The 16,674-nt window shown below is 38.4% G+C and overlaps 2 protein-coding genes across 2 annotated transcripts; both read left to right on the top strand.

Annotated features, from left to right (window-relative positions):
* Nucleotides 1-1,162: 1,162 nt before the first annotated feature.
* LOC137715258 (putative serine/threonine-protein kinase At1g54610) lies at nucleotides 1,163-8,486 on the top strand. Its single transcript, XM_068454513.2, has 9 exons — nucleotides 1,163-1,550; nucleotides 1,914-2,384; nucleotides 3,270-3,554; nucleotides 3,778-4,095; nucleotides 4,783-5,010; nucleotides 5,535-5,635; nucleotides 6,282-6,393; nucleotides 7,101-7,556; nucleotides 7,759-8,486. The coding sequence occupies exons 2-9, from the start codon at nucleotides 1,977-1,979 to the stop codon at nucleotides 7,963-7,965; spliced, it is 2,115 nt and encodes a 704-aa protein (XP_068310614.2). The 5' UTR covers nucleotides 1,163-1,550; nucleotides 1,914-1,976; the 3' UTR covers nucleotides 7,966-8,486.
* Nucleotides 8,487-8,964: 478 nt separating this feature from the next.
* Nucleotides 8,965-10,011, top strand: LOC137714545 (L-type lectin-domain containing receptor kinase VII.1). Its single transcript, XM_068453739.2, is given in 1 exon segment — nucleotides 8,965-10,011. A coding segment is annotated over 1 exon segment (783 nt). The 5' UTR covers nucleotides 8,965-9,097; the 3' UTR covers nucleotides 9,881-10,011.
* Nucleotides 10,012-16,674: the final 6,663 nt, after the last annotated feature.

Raw genomic sequence — 16,674 nt, 5'->3', positions numbered from 1 at the left:
AATTAAACGGTTAAGACCGTATATAATCAAATCTAACGGTAAAAAAAGATCTAATGGTCTAAATTTAAATCCAACGGCTAAAATAATTAAATCTAATGGTAACAAAAAAGATCTAACGACCCGAATTTAAATCCAACGGCTAAAATAATTAAAAAAATTATTTAACTCAAAAATCACCCAAAATTAATGATTTTTCAATATTTATCGGAATCTAAATATTTTTAGGTTAAAATGTTCATAAAATTAAACTAGGATAGTGTGTCACATCCCGGCCCGGGGCGGATCACTTCCCGGGCCCGCTCCACCACCATAGCACAATATTGTCCGCTTTGGGCTTACCATTCCCTCACGGTTTTATTTTTGGGAACTCACGAGCAACTTCCTAGTGGGTCACCCATAATGGGATTGCTCTAGCCCCCTTCTTGCTTAACTTTGGAGTTCCTACAGAATCCGAAGCCAGTGAGCTCCCAAAAGGCCTCGTGCTAGGTAGGGATGAAAATATACATTTAAGGATCACTCCCCTGGGCGATGTGGGATGTCACAATCCACCCCCTTAGGGGCCCGACGCCCTCGTCAGCACACACGCGGCCAGGGTTAGGCTCTGATACCAAATTGTCACATCCCGGCCCGGGGTGGATCACTTCCCAGGCCCGCTCCACCACCGTAGCACGATATTGTCCGCTTTGGGCTTACCATTCCCTCACGGTTTTGTTTTTGGGAACTCACGAGCAACTTCCCAGTGGGTCACCCATCAAGGGATTGCTCTAGCCCCCTTCTCGCTTAACTTCGGAGTTCCTACGGAATCCGAAGCCAGTGAGCTTCCAAAAGGCCTCGTGCTAGGTAGGGATGAGAATATACATTTAAGGATCACTCCCCTGGGCGATGTGGGATGTCACATAGTGTACATAAATTTTTTTTAAAAAAATTACTTAAAAAAAAAAAAAATTAGCCTAAATTTATTCTTTAATAATCTCGGGCTAAAATATTTAGGCCATAGAATTAGAGCTGGGTTAAAAATTTTAGGTTTTAGACTAAGAGTTGGAGATGATCTAATAGAAAATAAATAATTTTTTCTTAAAACGGTAAGAATAATTACTTAATTTGTTTAAGGTAGACGGCGCGTGTGAAAGATGGTGAAAGAGAATGTCATTTTTGATGTGTTGGGAATCTACAAACTACACAGTCAGTCGGTCAGTTTCAAAAAAAAAAAAAAAAAAAAAAAAAAAAAAATAGAGAGTCAGTCATTTCTCTTTCACTGAAAGCTGCTGCTACTGGTAGGGGACACTCCCCCCTTCTTACTTTACCAGTTTTTTCTTAATTTTTTTTTTTTTGCTCAATTTTATTATATTATTCCAGAGATTTGATGTTAATTTTTGTTTAATTTTTTTAATTCTCTGAAACTCTCCAACTTTACGTGTCTCTCTCCATCCCCCGAGAGCCCTTTGATCCATGTCCTTCTTCTCCAAAAGCCCTAAATAATTTTCTAGGGTTTCAGTAAAAGAGGTGCTGTATCTTCAAGGTACTCAACATTCTGCAGATTCTGCAAAAAGGTTTGGACTTTTTGGAAATTGGGGTTTTGTTTGTTTTGAATATGTGGGTATTGTTGTCATTGAGAGTCTGCATTCTATATTGAAGAACTGGCATTTTTGAAGATTTTATGTGCTGAATTTGAACCTACTCTGGTGAAAGATAGAAGATTTTCAAGATTTCTAGGGTTTGGGTTTCTGAAATTGCGGGCATTTGCTTCTGGCAAAATGTATGTTTTTGGTGGGTTTGTGAAGGGGTGCTTGTTGGATTATATATATATTGGATGAGTTGATTTCTGGGTTTTTGTTTTGAGTATTTATATTTTGAACTTTTGAACTTTTTGTATATGGGTTTTGGTGATGAGGATTGTATTGTAAAAATGCAAGATTTCTGAGGGTGTGAGCATTGGTTCGAAAGGAGGGGATTGTTGGGGGTGGTTTTGGTGCATAATGGGTTGCATTTTCTGTAAGCCTTCTGCAATTGAGGATAGCAAGGAGAGCCCCAGAGAGAGATTGTCAAACATGGGGGCATCAGACTCGCGGACAACATGGGTTGCTTCATCCAGGAGGGAGGAATCTTATCGAGCGAAAGATCGATATGATGGCAATGATGGGAGAGCAATGTTGATTGATAAGCAAGTAAATGGGCCTGTTCGATTGAACGGGGAGAATTTTGAAAGGAAGAGGGAAAAGATGGAATATGTTGTTGCTCAACATCCTGGGATTGGTATCATTCCGAAAGCTGCAGAAGGGGAACAGGTTGCAGCAGGGTGGCCCTCCTGGCTAGCTGCAGTGGCTGGAGAGGCCATCAAAGGATGGGTGCCGCGACGTGCAGATTCATTTGAGAAGCTAGATAAAGTATGCTTCTTTTCTTGTTTAGTTCTCAAGTACTTTATGGTGCAAATCAAATCTTCATTCTTTCCTTGTCTTTGTTGTTATTTAATCTTTGATTTTGGCTTATCCTATTTTTTATTATTGAGATTGAATTTGGTATTTTCTATTTTATTGAAAGCTGTTTCCTTGTGCATCATAACTTATTGAGGAACAATTTTTTACTTAGTAGTTTGGGGTCACAAGACAGTATTACTGTTATTACTTTTTAGTTATTTCCGAGTTTAAGAATGTTGTGTCAAGGTATACTTATGAATAGGCACATGGAATTCTTGTGGTGCAAAATTCACTCTTTACTTTCCTGTGAAAGTATAAGAAACCACATTCACTAGACTTTGAGACAAGAATAGGTGTTACATTTGCTCCTCTTCTTTACTGGCATGCAATTAAATCAGTTGACATGGATAAGTAGTTTAAGCATAACGGTTTTACGTTGGGAGTCTAGACTTTATGTTGGTGGAGTAGTTGGGTGTGCAAGTTATGAACTGGATTATCAAAACTTAGAGGATTTTGTTGATTTGCATTTAAGCAGATTTGCGTTTCTTGTTTTTTTAAACTCTTCCAGTTTTATGTTTTGGGTGCTCTATTGGATGCTACCTAGAATCATCTTCCTCTTATCTGTTTTTTGCTTGTTGGTTACTATGCTTATATACCTAACTGGTTTTGACGATAACACTGAGAAAAGCAATAGGTTTGTGGCATTCAATAAAAACTATATCATTCTATCGGGTTCTTCCATCTGGTGATATGATATTTCTGGTGTTTTTGTTTATTTTTCCTTAGCACTATCCTCTTACGATTTCCGTAACTGTTGGCTGGCTTTGGTTGTGTCCTTATATTTATATTTTGCAGATTGGTCAGGGTACTTACAGTAATGTTTATAGGGCCCGTGATCTTGATCAAAAGAAAATTGTTGCTTTGAAGAAAGTGAGGTTTGATAACCTAGAGCCTGAGAGTGTTCGCTTTATGGCAAGGGAAATTCACATTTTACGAAGGCTTGATCATCCAAATGTGATAAAACTAGAAGGTCTAGTTACTTCAAGGATGTCTTGCAGCTTGTACCTTGTTTTTGAGTACATGGAGCATGATTTGGCAGGGCTTGCTTCACACCCTGGTCTGAAGTTTACAGAAGCACAGGTATTTAGTGGTCGGTTTTGCCTCATAGACTAAACATAACAAGTTAGTGGGGGTTTTCGTCAGTTCTTGCTTCCTGTGTCTGCAGTTCATGATGTTCCTGTTATGAACTTTCTCTCATCAGCACCCATTATGCTGCTCGTGTATTTTGTTTAATTTTATATATAGGCAATATAGAGATTGTTCAGGTGGATGGAGGATTGAGATTCAGTTGATTTATTGGCAGGTTAAATGTTACATGCAGCAACTGTTATGTGGACTTGATCATTGTCATAGTCGTGGTGTTCTGCATCGTGACATTAAAGGTTCCAACCTTTTAATTGACAACAATGGCATGCTGAAAATCGCTGACTTTGGTCTAGCAAGTTCTTTTGATCCTTGTCAAAATCAGCCTCTGACAAGTCGTGTTGTAACTCTATGGTATCGTCCACCTGAGCTTTTGCTTGGTGCTACTTACTATGGGACGGCTGTGGATTTGTGGAGTACAGGTTGCATAGTTGCTGAACTGTATTCTGGAAAGCCTATTATGCCTGGAAGAACCGAGGTATTTAGAGATTTTTTTCCTTGTGGGCATGTAGAGTTGATGCTCTTCACTAATATTTATCTTCCGACTATTTGGTGGCAAAAACACACACACACACACACATTTCTGCATTTAAATTGAATACTTTCTAGTTGGTGGAAGAATAAGAAATCAGCTAGGAACCTTTTTTATTTAGTGGAACTCACCATAATGAATCATCTTCATAAATATGTTCCATACACTTGTTCCCATCCGTACTCCTAACCTGGTTTGCTGTGATTTTACAACATAACCCTAGTGGTGGCATGTTTCATGTCTGTCTTGTGGCTCTCTGAATTATTGTTCCTTTTAGATTCATTATACACTATGAAGTAGTTTGAGTGTAAAATTTCAGTTATTCTTCCCCTTTCTTAGAAATGGTTTGCTAGATGTGAGATGGCTCTTTAGAGGTGGCTTTGTAAGTAACCTCATTGGGCCATGCAGCCATGAAAGATTTGTGGTTATTAGCTGGTAGGCTAGGGATAGTTTACGAACTGTTTCTAATTCCATTCAAATTGCTTAATTTCTCTGTTCCCTGTAGTTGTGCCGACTTTGTAATTATTAGGATGTCCCCTTTCTGATTTTTACTTTCAGAATCTCTTTTGCTTCTCTCTGATTTAAAGTGTTGTGCAACTGAATAACCGGAGCTTGTGGATTTTTGCCTTGTAGGTGGAACAGTTGCATAAGATTTTCAAGCTTTGTGGCTCACCTTCTGAAGAGTATTGGAGAAAATCAAAGTTGCCTCATGCAACCATATTCAAGCCTCAACAGCCTTATAGACGCTGTGTTGCAGAAACTTTTAAGGACTTCCCTGCACCAGCTTTAGCACTTATGGAGACCCTTCTTTCTATAGACCCTGCAGATCGTGGATCTGCAGCTTCTGCTCTCAAGAGCGAGGTTTGGATCTTAAATTAATTCCTATATCATTTCGTTATGCTGTCATTATTTTTGCTGCAGTCTTTTAGTTTTTCATTTAACACCATTCTAGATCTCTGTGTGTGCCAGTGCATGCTTACATGTGCAGTAGATCTTTTTTTTGTGCTTTTATTCTGTTGCCTATGTTGCTTTGGAAACTTCAACTTAACTAGTTAAGTCCTTTTCATAATGTTCTCTTATAGAATCTCTTCTCTTTTTCTGCCATTAACGACGATAGCTAATTACTAGCTCTGAGAATCATGTCAGCCAAACCACCAGATTGCAGCAAGTTTCTTTTGGTTTTCTTATTCTTGACTTGACTATACTTTGAAAATTGTTATAGTCCACATTGAGTATTTCAATTGGCAGGAACATTTGTTAACTCTTTTCAGTGTTAGCAACTATTTAGATTTAGAATGATCATGTTTTCATTACGAGTTTTTCTACCATAACTTTGCTTTGGTGTTTTCTCATGTGTTATCATTTTGATCCTTTGTTTTTCACAGTTCTTTACAACTAAACCTCTTCCTTGTGATCCGTCAAGTTTGCCAAAGTATCCTCCAAGCAAAGAGTTTGATGCTAAAGTGCGTGATGAGGAAGCTAGAAGGTGAATATTGTTGTTACACAAAATAGTAACTACTTATTTACTCTTTCTCAATTTATAGTTGGAAAGCACTTGCACCAATTTACATTTACTTATATGTACTATTTAAACTACTTATATTTGCAGCATGAATGGTTCAAGTTCCCAAAAGACACAAAAATATATGCCTAATGATACATGCACTATGAAAATTGAACAAGTCAGGCACATTTGATGAGCTGTGCTTCTGTGATTTAGCAATGAGCTTCTGAAAAGGGGTTGTTGGGCCTTGACATCAAATAAAGGGAAACTAAAAAACTTATCAGCTGTTTGTGCTTAGCACACATCATGGCATGGTTTAAGCTTGGTAATTAATAAGTGAGATCATAAGAGTCTGGATTCTGGTTGGGGTTATATATGGTTATGATAGTCTCATTTCTGAAGTGCATTGGTGTAAAACCATTAATTATTTCTAAGTACATGTTCATACACTGATGATTATTTGTTGAATTCTGTCTTCTCATTTTCTTAAGATTTAATTTGAGTATTGTGAATCTGATATCAATTTTGGCCCTGTACGTGTAGTTTTTTCCTCTTTTATTTTTACCACTGAAAGTGTGGGTGATGTATATACTATATAGTAATAATCTTCTTTTCCACACATTGGTAGACAAGGAGCAGCAGGGAAGGGCCAAAGGCTTGACCACGAAAGGAGAGGAACAAGAGAGTCTCGAGCCGTACCAGCACCTGATGCCAATGCCGAATTAGTCATGTCAATGAAGGTAACCTGAGGTTATTTTAACTAAAAACACTCACTTAACTCCATCATTGATTTATGTTCTAATTGTTAAGCATGATGATTTTTTTTGTTTTTGACAAACGATAGCGTTAGTGGGTTAAATTGTTAAATATTAGGAGAGAGGGGGATCGGTGGGGGTCAAACCAGCACCAGGATGCATATGCATTTAGCATGATGATATTTATGCGTTGCCTTTTTGCTTTTTTGCATGAACTTGCAGTACTAAAATGACATATTCAGTGCACTGTTATTGAAAGGAATCTGTTGGAAATTATCCTCTCCTTTCCTCTTCGATTTCTTCTTTAAAAATCAAGGTTTTTTTTTTTTCTGTTCTTTTACTATGAAAGGGGGCTTTTACAGTCCACCCAAAATTTCCCTTGAGTTATATATACCCAAGGCTTGTGTTTTCTACCAATACAATAACTCCACATAACATTGATGGTCTTGTTAATTAATAATTACAGACTTGCTTTTCTTCAACTATGGAATAATGTATTTTTCCAATCAGCTGTGAAATAATTTCTTTCACTTATAATCTTACGTGGTTCACATTGCACGTTATTATTCAATGAAAAGGACTTTTGGACTCAAATTCCTCTCGGAGACCCTTTGTTGTAAATTATTCAGTATTGTTTATGGTACCACACCATATGGGATATATATCTCAATACAAGGGTTTTCTTGTTACAGAAAAGACAAGACAGTTCCAAGAGCCGGAGTGAGAAGTTTAACCCTCATCCAGAAGAAGTTGCTTCTGGCTTTCCAATTGATCCACCTAGGCCATCACAAGCCGTAGATGCAAGTGTAGCACATCATGGACATAATCATAATCGAGCTTCTCATTCAGGGCCATTGGCTCACCGGGCTGCATGGGCCAAGTCTACTAAGAACCCAGATGATGCTCCAAAGGTTTCAACTGGGGTTGACTTGTCAGCAATGTCAGGTTTAGTGGCAGCAAGGAGGAGTATGTTATCTGAGGAACGCAGAAAAAGGTCCAGTTCTTCGCAAATGGAAGTTCCAAAAGCAATAGGCAGGTTTCCAGGCTCCTTCAAGGAGGCATCAGATCCCTTACAACACGATCAAAAGCAGGCCAATGCAGGTTCTTGTCAAAAAGGAGATATTAGAAGCAACAAAGATCCAATTATTGTGAGTAGTTGAACTCATGCCTTTTCCCCTATGATGGGGATTCCTCATTGATTTATAATTTTCTACAATTAACCTTAAGGGTGTGCCTACTGTTTTGATTGTGATTTGTGGTTCAGAAGCTATTCTTTTTGGTTTATGTTTCTTTTTTATTTTTGTTTACTCTTATTGCCTAATACAGCGTTCTTTATATTGGTTATTTTAGGTTGGTTACGGATCTAAGGGTCACAAAATGCACTACTCGGGTCCGTTGCTAGTACCCTCTGGCAACACGGATCAGATGCTGAAGGACCACGATCTCCAGGTCCAAGAAGCTGTTAGACGAGCACGCCTAGACAAGGCAAAGGTCAGAAAATTCCACGCTGAGGCGAACCAAATATCCACCAATTCATTATTTGTTTCTGGTCGTTGAGCTGGCATAAGTAGAACTGAAAGCAGAGCATCACCAGCAGATAAAATTGCTGGTTTTCTCTTGTGAAATATGAGTCATTCAATGGTGGGGGTGCTTTTCTTTTTCTGTATAGGAGGGGCACCCGTGGAAGAATAGCCGGTGCCCATTTTTAACTAAGTTTATAGCTTAGAACACACGCTCGCTTACTCTCTCACCTGTATCGTTATCATTGTCACCCCCTTGCTACTGAAAAACATGGCCCATTCATGCGGAGCTTGTTATAAGCCATAAGCTGTAGAGTATGTGGGAAATATGAAAATTGTGTTTTGTGATGTAAAAGCGTAATTTTCCTTGTACTGTTAAAACACCTTCCCCTTTATTTGTTTACTTTTTTGAAGAAAAAAAAGGAGGGGAAAGGATGACTCTGCTTACTCTTTTGAGTTCAGATTTCTCACTTCCACATGTAATTATGATTACTCCCATTTCGTACGGCTTGACTGGAGTGCTATATGCATCAATAACAGTTGCTGCAGAATTTCCTAGTTCTCCTTTGATTTTAAATAATATTTGATCTTGAAAAGTGTGACTACCCTGATGATTACCTCGACTAAGACTTGCCTAAATTGTAGGGGAGATTGGCAGACTAAGACTTGCCTGAATTGTTGGGGAGATTGGCACTGTAAGGTTGAAAATTTATCTGGTTGTGTTTAACTAGGCGTTTGTATTTTTCTTCTCACTTTATTCTAATCTAACCTAAAGTACTGGAAGGGAAAAATTTGAACTTCAATGGGAAAGGAGAGGCATATTACTCTAGCCAACTTGGTTACGTTCAAGTCTGCTCCTATTGTAGACATTGAAAGACAAAACTTTATAAGGAAATGATTTCCGCACAACTTTTTTCGTACCTTGATTCTCCTTTGATTTTTTTAATCTAAGGGTCAGAAATGAATTGGAGTGTGGAAAGAAATGTGCGGAAATCAATTCTCAAGTCTCTATGCTTGTTCACTCTCGTGTTTTACCACGCAAATGTTGACTAGTAAAAGTTGGGTTTAATTCAATTTTGTTGCTTGTGGAAGGCAAGGCAAGTTGTATATATTTTGACCGCAGGATGATGCAGAAAACTCAAAGCTTGGTGCAGGTGCCATAGAATTCAATGGAGTCCCTTCAATTACTTCTACTATTCCTAACCAACCTCCTTCTCCTCCAATCGAGTTTTGCAGTTGATTTCTCCTTCACTGGTTTCAACTCATCTGATATCTTGCTCTTTGGAAATGCAACAACAGATTCTGGTGTTCTTTCTCTCACAAGCAACACCACATTTTCCATTGGCAGAGCTCTCTACAACGCCAAAGTCCCCACAAGGTATCCAAACTCCTTAAACCTTCTGCCTTTCACAACCTCCTTCACCTTTTCCATAACCCCACACAAGGACTCTCTCCCTGGCCATGGATTCGTCCTTGTTTTCGTTCCCTCTCCCGGCATCCAATCCGCCTCTCCATCCCAACATCTCGGCTTCTTGAATAAAACCAATGACGGTAACCCCAACAACCACGCTTTTGGCATCGAATTTGATGTGTTCCAAAACAAAGAATTAGGTGATATCAACGATAATCACGTCGGCGTTAACGTCAATTCTCTAACTTCTCTGGCTTCTTACAAAGCTGGATACTGGCTTGGTGAGGGCAGTAACGACACTAACTTGCCTTTCAAGGAAATAAAGCTGAATAGTGGAGACAACTATCAAGCTTGGATTGAGTACTGGAAATAAAGCTGGATATTGGCTCCTGAAAATGTGAAGAAGCCTGAGCAGCCTTTGATTAGGGTTCCACTTGATCTCTCTGAAGTTTGTCTTGATGAAATGTATGTTGGTTTCACTGCATCAACTGGCCAACTCATTGAAGATCATAAAATTCTGACCTGGAGCTTCAATAATTGAAAGCTAGTATAATTTTGAGAATAGTTCGTCGATATGCTCCCTGAACTTGTTGGTCACTTTCGATTTTCCACTTGACTGTTTTTTAGAATAATTGCGACACGAACTATAACAAAAATAGCCAATTATCTCTCTGCCGTTGTATTTCCTACCGTTACATTCAATGTTTATCATGAATTTGTGGGGTTGGAAGATTTGTACCTTCATAAACAAGGTTCATGACATGCCTCATCAAGTTGGCTTAATGGAGGCAAGAAATATTTGTTTCTTGTTTTGATTTTGATTAAGTAAAGTTGATGGTATTGTAAAACGATTGTATTTCTCAGTTCCTTTTGTGACTTTATATTTGACATTTTCTTATTAAAGACTATATACTATTATAAATTATTCTAATTTATAAGCGAATTATTATTAACACTTTAAAAATCACGTTTGGTAGTCCCAATTTTTTACAATTAGAAAGAAAAATACACTTATAAAGAATGTAGAATGAAATTTTTAGAGTACTAATAATCGTTTTTATTTACATAGAAAGAAATTAAAATTCGGTGCAAGAAGATGTGATCGCACTACATTAGTCAAACTGTACAAATTCACATTTGTTATGTCTGCCATTTTCAAAGTAGCATTTGTTGCATATGGCCCAAAGGCCACAAAACAGTAGATTTGAATGTTTATGTGTCCAACTAGGGCGTAAATGTCCACCACATATGATTCAAACGTGTCTAGTTGGGCAAACATGTATGTCCACCACCCACCGACAATTTTATTCACCAATTTGATCAATAATCTACACACATAGACACAAGTCCCTACCAAAAGACCTTTCATTCAAAATAAATAAATAGGAGAAATAAAAAGACCTAACTCTAAGACCAAAGTCCCAACCTTAAATCCTTTTTTTGATCTACATACTAATATTTTTGCATCAAATTTGATTGATTAAATGAAACAATGTTGTCACGGTTGATCTTTAATCAACAATCGATCACATAACATGTCACACGATATGATTAGAGAATATTATTATATGGGATAGGATCATTAACAAATTCCTTTTGGTGCTAATTTTATGCTTATATCCAAAACATTATTATAAGTTGGGTAATGTTAAGTAGACCAAATTTTTAAACCAAATAATGTGTCATCAATAAGAAATAAGCATATTAATCAATACTTAAGTAATAATCCAATCATCAACAACTACATCATTTGGTTTCTAAAATTTGGTATAAAACTTTGGTCTCCCTAACATTACCCTTATAAGTTTACGGATTAAGCATTTTTTTTTATCGTAGTATGCAATCAAACTTCTCATTCTATCTTCTCAACTTGCAATGATGTAGGATGATTCGAACTGTTCATTTTCTTGGTCACCTCCTTGAACATCATCTCTCCAAAACTTAATTGAAACCAAAATTGTTTACTCACCTAGCAGTTATCCCAATAAATAGACGATCCATTTATCACTTAAATATTGAAAACATTGGTCAAACAGTTAAATGATTTCTAATTAAGTTATTATTATTTTTTTTTTTTTGCAAAGTTAATTCTTAAAGGGTTAGGCTTCAATGCTAGAGAAGACTTGTTCGAGATGCATTTGACCGACCGCAAGGGCTATGTTGAATTGTATGCTTCAGTGCCTACACAGAACCGACCTTATTTCCTCGTATTTCAAGGAAAAACTTCTCTGTGTTTTCTTTCCCCATTTTTTTTGCTAATGAAATTAAAGGGTGATCTAGAAATTAAAGAGTTTTAATCATCAATAGCATTGCAAGATAAAAAGAAAGTCGAAAACATACAATGAGAAGGTTCGAGTGATTTAGTTTTGTTAGGTTGGAAGTTCAAATTTGATGCTTAAACAACATACAGTTAAATGGATGGATTGCTGACTACCGAGCACTAAATCTAATCAAATTATTTACATTATCCGTTCTAGTAGGTATTTAGAATTTGAGGACATGGACATGTACCAAACATGTTAAATGTTGGGTACCTTTCAAGAGAGGTTCTGTGGTGGGACAAAATATTTTTTTCAGTTTTTATATTTTTGTAAATTATTTATGAAATCTCGTTTGATAATTATTTTTAGCTTTAAAAAAAATTAAAAACCAAAACTTGAAAACTCAAGTACAAATTTTGAAAATTCAAGAGAGTATTTTTCAGTTTTTATTTTTTTTATAACCAAAAGTAATTATTAAAATAAGATTTTGGTTTTTAATTTTGTAAAATGTAAAAATTGAAAACGAAATGGTTTTATTAAGGTATAATTTTTCCTAAAGATAAATCACACACATGCATGCTTTTATAATCGTGATATTTCCGTTGCGGTTTGCATAGTGTAAGAGTGGTTAAATAAAATATGGAAACACACATGCTTTACAATTTTTTAATACAATAATTATATGTATCTTTATATTAAGGAGTAAGAGTATGAAAGTACAGAATGATCATCTATAATAATTTGGTTTAAATTTGTCATTCCAAATAGTAGAGTCTAAGATCTCTCACTTACATATTTATAATTAACATTTTCATTCCATGAGAGCGATTAAATATGGACACCGTTTGGTCATTTCTCTTTTAATGACGGGGTGACATCTTTTCATCGTACAAACATTATAATCAAATTTCAATATATCATAAGTGACGGTTCATCTTGAGAATGTTACTTGTTAACTTAATCGTCGATTTGTTGGACACATGGATGACTACATGGTCTCTAAATTGAATGAATCTTCTAAAGATGATATGCTAATAAAGATAATGAACAATTTTGATTATAACGTTTATACGATAAAATGATGTCACATCGTCATTAAAGAAAGAGTAGCTCAAGCCATAGTCTAAGCTAATTATCATAAAGGTTTGAGACTAAAAGTATGAAAATATGGTAATGACAATATATCATGAATTTCCTACTAAAGCCAAGGAATCTGCAATGTTTGATATATGCATGAATATGGGAAGATGACAATATGCAACTACTACTGATGCAAAAAGGGCCACAACTCTCAGTCTCAGCCAACTTACAAGAAACAAGTATTTCTCATTCAAGTGCTTTTACAATTTGTCACAACATAACTTTCTCCAAAAAGCATATACTTTAAGATAATATCTCACATATATTGACACACCCCAACCGAGATCAGGGCATGCTGGCCGTCACACGAAGGTGACGTAACCATGTGCGCGTGCGGAAGCTATTAAAATAGTAATATAAAAGTACGAATAAATAAAAACCTAATAGCATACAAAGTACTAGTGTATGTGAGACACAGTTCAGAGCAAGTCTACAACAGTCCAAAAGGAAAAGGTACGACATATTTACACCCGAAGGTGACCCTACAATGGTGAGTGTCTGTCAGAAATGCCGGGACGCCCTCTGGGATAACCCACCGAACTTGCTAGACCACTAGAACCTGGAGGGGCGAAAAACAAAAGCGTGAGTGGGCAAAAACAAAGCTCTTTGAAAACTCTTTAGCAAAATACATTCTAACCCCTCGCCGTAAAACCTGTATACTTCCCAGAAAATGAACATATATACGTATGTATAGGTATGTCAATCATGCTCCACATATGCCATTCATGCTTGAGAATATACCACAACAGAATCTCATAATCAAATGTAAATGCTCAAGCGTAATTCACATCAATCACATATAAACTGGCAGCCGGGAGTCACCTAACGTGACATGTACCGCTGCATATAGAGCTCCAATCTCAACTCAACATCTGAATCTGCACACGAGTCGGAACCACCTAATGTAGTCTGTCCGACAGGACTGGGTGTAATATATACGCTCTAGTGCTACGATCACGTGAAGACTGTGCGAATAATCGCGGGTCACCTACGAGTCGGAACCACCTAATGTAGTCTGTCCGACAAGGCTTGCACCTAACTTGGATCCAAGGCGAGCGTGTGGTGCTGGTGAACATCACGTGAAGGACTGTGCCCTGGCCCTGGGCGGGAGCACTAACACCGGGGGTGCAGATTATGAGCTCTCTAAGCATTTCAAACTACTATTGCATAATAAACAGGAATGCATAACCACCTGAATACCGCTTACCTAGCACTTACCTGTGCATCCACCGCACCAAATACACATGTATATATGTATGTATCTCACCAATAATACATGCAATGATGCGTAAACAACATTCATATAATGCATGGCATAAAACAAATAACATTTTCTATTTAATTTCTGGGAATATAACTGTATATAGGTATATACGGAAAACAAAAGCCCACTCACTGATAATTAGAAGGGTCGTAGCCCCCCTGCCTCGAGTGCGTACGCTCGTCCTCGGAAAACGAATCACCTATACGCGACAAAGTTACGAAAACATTAATTTAAAAGCACCTAAGCAACTTCTCGTAATAACTTCTCATACATTGCTCAAATTGGACAATTGAATATACCAACGTGATCTACACAACCTCAGGATCACACCCATATTTTTAAAATAATTTTTGGACCACGCACGCGCCCCCACGCGCCTGACCACGCACGGACCTACGCGCCCCCACGCGCAGTCACGTGCACTGCACACTGACGGCGTCAACTGACGCCGTCAGGAATATTCCGTTATCCTGACGGAATATTCCCTAACTGACGCCGTCACTGCCGTTAGGAATATTCCGTTAAACTTAACGGAATATTCCCCTTTCTTCTCCGGCCAGTCGCCGTCGCCGGCGCCGCCGCCGTCGCCGCCGCCGTCGCCGGCGCCGTCGCCGGCGCCGTCGCCGGAAAACTGGGAAAATTTCAAACCTTATTTTCTCCTTCGTTTTTCAACCATTTTTCACGTTCTTTATACCAAAATGAAGCTTAGGACTAGTAGAACCACGTTAGACTAGTTTTAAGGCCTAAAAACCACACGATCATACCTGCAACAACGATCAAAGTTCGGCCAACTTTGAACCTAGCCTTCCCAACGTCCAAATTCACCCAACGAACCACTCCCAAGCTCCTTGGGACCTCACAAACACATCTACAAGCTTAGAAATTCCAAAAACACACTAGTTTAGGTTTGCATGAACAGTGCAATAATTCGGCCATTGTTGAAACGACGTGAAAACGTTCGAATTCTTACCTGGAATTGGTATGGTTGTGCTCCTCACAACCTCACGAGTTCAATGGTGTAATTGGTTCCTGGATTGGTGAAGGTTTGAGTATATGTGTGTGTTGTCTGTGTGTAGAAGAAGAAGAAGAAATGGGCTCGGGGGAGAAAGAGAGAGAGAGAGAGAGAAAAAGACAGAGTGAGGGAATGAGGGAGAGAATCCCGGGAGAAAAGAGAGTGTATGAGTGTGTGTGGTCCCACCACACCACACAACACACATTAACGGGATAAAACGAATTAGGGGTATAATCGTAAATTCACACGTACGTTAAAATGAAATTTGGGACGGGATGTTACAACCTACCCACCTTAATAGAATTTCGTCCCGAAATTCAAAATAACTAATTACACCCCTAACGGTCAAAGAATAATCTAGGATACAAATCCCTCATTCTACTTTCTGTCTCCCAAGTAGCTTCTTCAATCGAGTGATTCCTCCACAAGACTTTCACCACATTCACCGTCTTGTTCCTCAGAACCTTCTCTTTCCAATCCAAGATCGTTAACGGTTCCTCGTCGTACGTTAAATCTGGATTTATCTCTAATGGTTGAGGAGGTATCACATGTAATGGATCAGCAACGTAATGTCGGAGCATAGACACGTGAAAAACGTTATGCACCTTAGCCAATTCCGGAGGCAACTCCAACCTGTAAGCTACCTCACCAACTCGTTCTGTGACCGTGTACGGTCCAATGTACCTGGGACTCAACTTCCCTTTCTTTCCAAACCGCACAACACCTCTCCACGGTGAAAGCTTCAGAAATACCCAATCTCCGACCTTATACGTTCTGTCCGTAGCATGTCTATCTGCTAAACTTTTCTGCCTGTCTTGAGCTGCTTTCAGGTTAGACCTAATTACCTGAACATTTTGAGTAGTCTCCTCGACAATCTCCGGACCCACTAAAACTCTTTCGCCAACCTCTGACCAACACAACGGAGTGCGACAAGATCTACCATACAAAGCTTCAAATGGCGCCATGCCAATGCTCGAATGGAAACTGTTGTTGTAAGCAAATTCCATCAAATCCAATCGCTGGTGCCAAGCATCACTGAACTGTAGCACCGATGCTCGCAGCATATCTTCCAAGGTCTGAATAGTTCTCTCGGATTGTCCATCCGTCTGTGGATGATACGCCGTACTGTAAAGTAGTCTCGTACCCAAAGCTTCCTGAAAAGCTACCCAAAACTTCGATGTGAATCGTGGATCACGATCCGAGACGATACTTACAGGGACACCATGGTACTTTACAACCCTTGAGATAAACAATTCTGCTAACCGGCTCAAAGAATACTTCTCTCTCACTGGAATGAAATGTGCCGACTTAGTGAGCCGATCAACGATCACCCAAATGCCATCAAAGCCATTATGTGTACGCGGCAACTTGTACACAAAATCCATAGTGATATTTTCCCACTTCCACTCTGGAACGGGAAGCGGCTGCAACAATCCAAACGGCTTCTTTCTTTCTGCTTTAACCTGCTGACAAACAGCGCAACTGCTCACATACTCAGCTATCTCCCTTTTTATACCCGGCCAATAGTAAAATGGTCGAATAGTATGATACATTTTAGTTGCCCCTGGGTGCATGGCATAAGCCGAGATATGTGCTTCATCGAGAATTTCCTTCTTCAATTCCTCATTACTAGGCACGAACATTCTACCCTCTAACAT

This window comes from Pyrus communis, chromosome 3 (genome assembly GCF_041283825.1).
Source record: "Pyrus communis isolate YQ-2024b chromosome 3, ASM4128382v1, whole genome shotgun sequence".
In the NCBI taxonomy this organism is placed as follows: Eukaryota; Viridiplantae; Streptophyta; class Magnoliopsida; order Rosales; family Rosaceae; genus Pyrus; species Pyrus communis.
Note: the sequence above shows the minus strand (reverse complement) of the source record. Positions and strands in the feature narration are given on the sequence as shown.

What these genes read in the sequence shown, in the direction of transcription:
- LOC137715258 (XM_068454513.2), top strand. Translation starts at nt 1,977, where the DNA reads ATGGGTTGCATTTTCTGTAAGCCTTCTGCAATTGAGGATAGCAAGGAG. An exon ending in CATTTGAGAAGCTAGATAAA is followed by an intron (nt 2,385 to 3,269) that starts GTATGCTTCTTT and finishes TATATTTTGCAG; the next exon opens with ATTGGTCAGGGTACTTACAG. An exon ending in CTTCTGCTCTCAAGAGCGAG is followed by an intron (nt 5,011 to 5,534) that starts GTTTGGATCTTA and finishes TGTTTTTCACAG; the next exon opens with TTCTTTACAACTAAACCTCT.